The following is a 6,785-nucleotide window of genomic DNA, read 5'->3' as shown; positions in this document are numbered from 1 at the left end:
GAAAGAGTTCCAATTCAATGTCTTCCTTTTAAGGATTCTTTCTTTTTCAAAGAACACCCAAACCCACAACACTATCAATGAACTTCTTCCTTACAAATGTCAAGGACTGAACGTATGCTAAGTTCAGTTTGGCAAAAGTCACAGAAAAAGATGTACAAACCCATCTTTTTTACTTTTTTTTTTTTTTAAACAAAAAGGTAATCCTGTCCATTAATAAAACCTTCACTAACTCAGTCACACCAATTTGTATCCTTGAATACACAGTCCTAATAGTTGTCAAAAGCCAAACCTTTCTTTTTCTTTATCAGGTGACAAGCTTCAAAAGCAGTATCAGGAAAACTGAAAAAAATGTGAACTGTCCTCTAGGGTCCAGCAGTGTTTCTCACAAGTAACTTATTACTTATTTTCAAAAGACAGATTTAAGAGTTTGGCATCTTGCCCAATATTAGAGACATTGCTGTTTTTTATTTTTTATTTAATTTTAGAGACTGGTTCTTTTGAGGCAGTAGAGATCCATTCTTTTGTTATGCTTTGATTTCAGCATTCCTCAAATGCATTTAACTCAAAACAGATAAACAAAAATAATCCTTTGCATCGTCCTTACTAACTGTCTAAATATGGAATCAAAATCATCATCTTTATCCCAGTATTTGCTAGCTAGCCCTTCTAGAAATTCCAGGGCTAGCAGAAACTTTAATAATGGAACTTAGTCCCTTTTACTGCAATCTCATCTCATAAGACTTCAGTCAACTTCTATTTGCTGAAGCGTGGCCTTAGCCACTCCTTAACAAAAAAAGATGTGATACAGAGAGCATCACTTGCATGCACACTTACATTGCCACTTCAAGTCACCTTATGTTTCTTTACGATCTCTTAACGAATCTCTTCCTCTAATAAGCACACCAAATATTTTCCTTAATATATAGCTTAATACCCTTACACTTTGCTGTTCCCATGCTTTTGCTTTCCCATGTTGTCTAACCCTCCCATTACAATAACTTCCTAGGTAAGACAGCTGATTTTTTTTTTAAAGTTTATCCCAAACTCTTGCACATTTTCCTTTTGCCAGCCCTTATATTACAAGATCTGTTCCAGTACATCTCACATCATTAACCTGTCATTTAATCTATGAGACTAAATGCAGCTTAAATTCTATGGATGCTACTTAAAAAATTTGGTTTGTTTTTTTGTACAGCATAGAATTTCATAATACAGATAATAATAAATATCAAAGTGCACTAAACAAAGGAAACTATAACTGTTCCAAGAAACAATAATCTTGTATCTCATGTCAAACAACAGGTTTTTAGTTTCCTCAGCTCTCAGGGAATGTCTACCTCCCCTATGAAATAACACTTTAAAAATTAGATGTAGAGTGTCATAGAATGTTTAAAGATAAACATGTAAATGAGAGAAGATTCATATGTTTACATAGTTCCAGTTAAACATAAGTCTTATGCCTCTTTAAGAACAAAAGTGGATACACAATGAGTAAGTTATTGAAATTGATGCTAATAAACAAACCCTTAGCTTACCCGCCTATCAGTATCTGTGGCTTATTTGAATCACTTGTGACACCAAAGACATCAGGAATCAAGTCACCATTAAAGCTGAAAGTGCAAAACAATTTTAGTATCACCTTAGTCATTATAGGAGTTGAAATTAACTGTTCTTAAGTTAACCTGTATTTGGTTAGCATTTTCCCACCAAGCAATAAAGAATTTTCAGCTGTATAGTATTCTCTGAATTTTGACTCTTGCCTGAGCTGCTGGAAGTAGGACGTTTCTTTCAGTATTTTACACTATGCCATGCATTTGATTTTCCAGCTGTATTTCCCCCTTCTCTTTTATTCAGCACTTGGCACAGAGGGAAATGCACTGTGAAAGGGATATTTGCTCAGTCGGATAAACCAGCAAGGTTGTGGGTTTTTTGTTTGTTTGTTTTTTCCCCAAGACTCACTAAAAAATGAATGGTTCCTTTTATGCAAAAAATAGAGTACTGAAATTAAAAAAATTAAAAGCTTACTTAGTTAGTACTGCCAGGATGATATAATATACAAGATTTGTAAAGATGACTGTTGCGTTTCATCATCTTTTGTTAGACCAGTTGACATTACACAAACTACCCTGCTCTTTAAAGATAAAGAGCATGTGTTTCACTATTTAGTGTTAAAATATATTGAAGTTGCTCTGAGTCACCATTATAAATGTTGTTTTCCAAAAAAGTAGGTCATACTTACTCCATTACTAGAGGCTCATCATGAAAAGTCTTATTTAACATAGTTTTATGGTTAAGATCTGAAACCAGAAAATATTCATTTGATTCAGTTACCAATGTTATGACATTTACACTTTTAACTTAGACATAATTCTTTTATCTACCATCAATTTTATTATTAAAAAAAAATCAGCCATTACTGAGCCTAAACACCTAAATGGCTTCCTGAAGTTACATAGAAAGGCGAGTTACAGTTAAAATGCTGAAGCTTCTTCCCTCTCTACTAAACTTTTCAACAAATTATTCTAAATAGATCGTAGTGAAACCAAAGTATGACTGCAATCACACACAAAATCTGAAACAGTTGGGATGAAGACAGTCTAAAAATTTAATATTGTACCTAAGACCTCTGTTTAATGTTTTGTCACTGTAAAAAAACATTTTAATCATATACACTGAGTGTCTGAAATAAGGATTAGAGGTAGACCACCTAAATGGGAAGTGAGGATTTCAAGTCCTAATCAGGTTATCATTTCTCAGACTTCACTTTCACCTGTAACCCAAACTCCTTGACACATCATGCCTGTTTCCTTCATCTCTCCATAATGTTCGTCTTCTTTCCAGTTTCCATATTTTATATGACAGTACCCTCCTATTGACTTGTCAACACTTCCATTACTCAAGTAGGCACCACATACCTTCCCAGTAGCCTCACTACATACCAACCACCGCCTGAATTTTTAACCTCTGACTCCCTTTTAAGTCCCATATGCTCATTTGTGCCTCTCCCAATATTTGTTTATTCAGTAGCAAGACAGCATAAATTAATCCAAATCCTTCATGTTCTTCCCAATACTACAGATACCTCCTATTCTCTTAATACTTGATTCAGTGCACTTTCCCAGGTTGTTTGTTTCACCTTGGATTAAAGCCAGAAGCAATGGTATCTAAGGCCATCCCTTGCCTCACTTGTAACTAATTCATAACACAGCTGTTTATAATAGTGATTATTCTTCAGTAGTTTTTCTGGACTTGAGAGTATCTTCTTTTGCTTTTCTTTCTTCTTCAAAGCCTAAACTCTTCCCAAAACCCTTTCTTAGCAATCAACAGAAAACAGAAGAGACTTCAAGAGTTCATATAATCCATGACTCTACCCTAAGACAGAATCAGATATACCTTGAACACTGCTAAAAGATTCTTGAAACCTTGATTCTAAAGTTCGTGAAAACTTCCAGTGATAGAGACCCTAGAAACCCCTCCCAAAACCTACTTCAGTGTGCCAGCGTCTTTAAAGAATTTGGTTTAACAGAAATAAGAGTGTTATATTACTGTTGGTAAGTTTGATATTTTGAAAGTTTATGCACGAAACTTTACATCAGGTTCTCAGCACATTTTAAATTCCAGATAATCTTTTGAGATAGTTCTTGTGAAGTTTACATGCATAATAGGGAAGCCATGAGAAATAAATCTTCAGTTAGTAGGTTACTATCAAGCTGTAATATTGTTTGATTATGTCTATTGCATGATATAAAGCAAGAAATTTAGTTTTGTTCTCTTTCATTAACTATGGAATAGTTTAACAACAAGACAGTATATAGGTATGAAGCTGAATAGATGCCAATTCCAATTTCAGTTGTAAAAACAACTACTACACTGTAACAGGAGCCATAACTTTATGACATTATTTTGAATTATTAAAAGGTCCAACAATTTTATTAATAATCAGTCTCAGCAACTCACCTAATGTTTGGTTGTGCCCCCAGAAAATAACCACTGAAAGTTCATCTTTGCCATGATTTTGTGCCCGGGTAGTCAGGAGGACATCCATTTGTGAATCACCATCATAATCTCCGGGAACTACACTGGTTATGGTAACACCGAGAGATCTAGAATTAAAAACAAACAAAAAAAAGTCACATGCAAATAACTGTACAAATGTGTGCATGAAAATTGGAAGTACTTGTGTGTTCAAAGGCTTGCATTTTCATCCCAATTATTATCAGTTGGTCCAATATAATATTTTCCTTCAACAACGTGGCTTTTTAAAAAGTCCGTATCTATTGAAAAAGTAACTTTAAATCAAGCATTCTTCCTCTAAGGAAGGATGACACCTTAAAATCTAAACTTCAGCTAACACACATTTTTCAGCCATATCCTGCTTGTTAATGCTGTCTAGACTTCATTAAATCTCTACATTTGTTGTAGAGCCAGTCCTCAAAAAATGTGGTTCAGAGAGCAGGATTTTTTGGTTGCTTTCCAAGAGGAAGACCATAAAGCAACAGGAACAGTTTAAGCAGCTGGAGTTAGACAGATAGCTAAATCTTGTTAAAAACAATGTCATTTTCTCCCATCTTCTGCCACGTCTTACCACTCCTCCCTACATTTGTTTGTTCCTTCTATCGTTTTTAATTGGTTACCTACTCAGAGACTCTGCTTTATACACAGAAATGTGGTTAATTTGATTAAGAATTAAAACCAGATATTTCTAATGCACTAAACAAATTAGCTCCTTCCAAGATAGGAGGGAATGAGGAAAAATACAAATATATAGAATGATAGAAGATGAAGCTGAGCTATAACAGCAATTTAACTTTTAATAGACATAATACTATTAGTAAACATTATACATAAGCAATAACATACCCTGTAATACTATTAGGGTTAAAACTATACATATATAGGTACATAAACACACAGCTTGTTTTACACGTATTAAAAATGGATGATTTTTTTAAAGCCACATTTAAACTTTAGAAAGGAAAGAGATCTCTACACAGAAATACCAGCACACTATTCGCCATATCTCTTTCTAAAGCAGATGACATTGGCTGGATTCCATTAGTAACTACAGCAACTAGAAGAACTTCCCTGAAAACACGTCTTCAGACAGAGACTACTATTATCTGCCAAAAAGACTTAACCTAGTTTGCTTTACTAGGAAATAAAGTCCTGAAAAAACAAGTCAGCTGCAAAAATATTCCAAGACATAAGTATTTTTAATACTAATTAGAGGACAAAAAAAACCAAAGAATAAACATTTCATAAGGGGGTGGGAAGTGAAGTCACACTTATGAATGACAAAAACTCACCTCCATAAATTCTGTCATTTGACTCACAAAATCCAAACAAATCAAAACAAAAATGTATCATGGAATTAATCAGGAAAATAGTCAAAGAACTGGAGCTGCATGTTGACCAACACAGTCAACCAGATAACAACAGCAGAGACAATTCTAGTGATGTTCCTCCTGACTGCAGAGATGCACTTTCAAGAAAAGCAGCCACTTAACATTGCTTCACCATTGAATATCAATACTTACTTCATTGATAACTTGACACGGGGCTTAAAGTAGGGTTCCTTTTGGTCAGCCAAAAAGATAATCAGCTCATTTCCTGCAAAAGCAAGTCAGACAATGAGTAATAGAGGAGGACTGGAAATGGCATATATACAAAAACAACACTGAAAAAGTTGTGCCACAAACAGTCACTCCCCACAGCAGCAAAAACTTTGAAAGACTTCCCATACAACTACTTCCTCCTCTTTCAAAAGGAAGCAAAAGGAGCACTTCAAAACCTATACATTGCTTAAAATAAAACTTCCTATAACGAGTTAGAAACATTACTGGAAGTGGTAGGCATCAGTTCCATACAAATAATTAAAGCTGAAAACCTAACTCAAATGAATCCTTTTAATACTGTCTCTGACATAGCAGGATACTGCTGATACTGCTCTCCCAAGTTGGCTGACAAAAGCGCTTGAAGTGAAACTCACAGAAGTAACCTGGTTCCCTGCAGCATTTCCTCATTTAGAGGCAATGATACAAGCCACTATAATTTAATTATTTCAGGAAGATCTAAATAAAAGCCTGTATTTTATGCTGCACAAACAACTGAAATTCAGGGAAGAAAAAAAAAAAAAATTAACCTGAACAATGAAGTGTATTTTCAATCAGTAAACCACAATACACACGCACTTACTTTTGAAAGTAAAATAACAGTTCACGGCTAAAGAAAAAAAAATATTTTATTACTCATCCTTTATTACATTTTTTTTTCTGCATTTGCCAAGGAACTCACCTGTAGCATCCCAAACTGGTTACCTAATCAAAAATAATTCTACAGCTCCAAACCCAAGCTATCATAGTTTATTTCAAGAGCATCATTCTGTGGCAAAGTTCACAGCTGTGAAATAGCAGAATACAAGCTTCCTGGCTATGAAAAAAACCCAACAAAAAAACCTGCCATAAATGTATTTGCCAAGGAGAATGTGCCAGCAAATGAGTAAATGAAAACAAACCCTTTCAAAATGGGTAAGGGTGACTAGTGCAGTCCCATCTGGCAAGTTCATAAACCTGGGTTGCACCGCATTGTCACAGATGATTGAAAAAGTTGGCACACAGTAAGGTGAAGAAGCCTGCTGCCTGGTTATGCATTTGAGAATAAAGCTGTGGGTTGCTTGCTAAAGCCTGTAATTCTGATTTCACACCATAGACTTTCACCTGCCTTTTTATCATCTATGTAGTAAAGTACTGATGATGATGATAAAGCAAATGTGTTTTTACACACAC

At 34.7% G+C, this 6,785-nt stretch overlaps 1 protein-coding gene across 1 annotated transcript in view; it reads right to left on the bottom strand.

Moving 5' to 3' along the window:
• Window positions 1–5,608, bottom strand: part of ITFG1 (integrin alpha FG-GAP repeat containing 1) — a 75,923-nt gene extending 70,315 nt beyond the window's left edge. Inside the window, exons 1-4 of the mRNA XM_010172566.2 lie at window positions 5,538–5,608; window positions 3,958–4,103; window positions 2,240–2,297; window positions 1,536–1,610 (exon numbers count right to left, since the gene is read on the bottom strand). Of these exons, the coding sequence (XP_010170868.2) occupies window positions 1,536–1,610; window positions 2,240–2,297; window positions 3,958–4,103; window positions 5,538–5,542 (284 nt within the window). The 5' untranslated portion in view covers window positions 5,543–5,608. The remainder of the gene's footprint in view (window positions 1–1,535; window positions 1,611–2,239; window positions 2,298–3,957; window positions 4,104–5,537) is intronic.
• Between the last annotated feature and the right edge of the window lie 1,177 nt (window positions 5,609–6,785).

The sequence above is a fragment of the Antrostomus carolinensis genome, unplaced genomic scaffold (genome assembly GCF_000700745.2).
Source record: "Antrostomus carolinensis isolate BGI_N321 unplaced genomic scaffold, ASM70074v2 scaffold8207, whole genome shotgun sequence".
Lineage (NCBI taxonomy): Eukaryota > Metazoa > Chordata > Aves > Caprimulgiformes > Caprimulgidae > Antrostomus > Antrostomus carolinensis.
The sequence above is the reverse complement of the archived record's forward strand: the minus strand, read 5'-3'. Positions and strand labels throughout refer to the sequence as shown.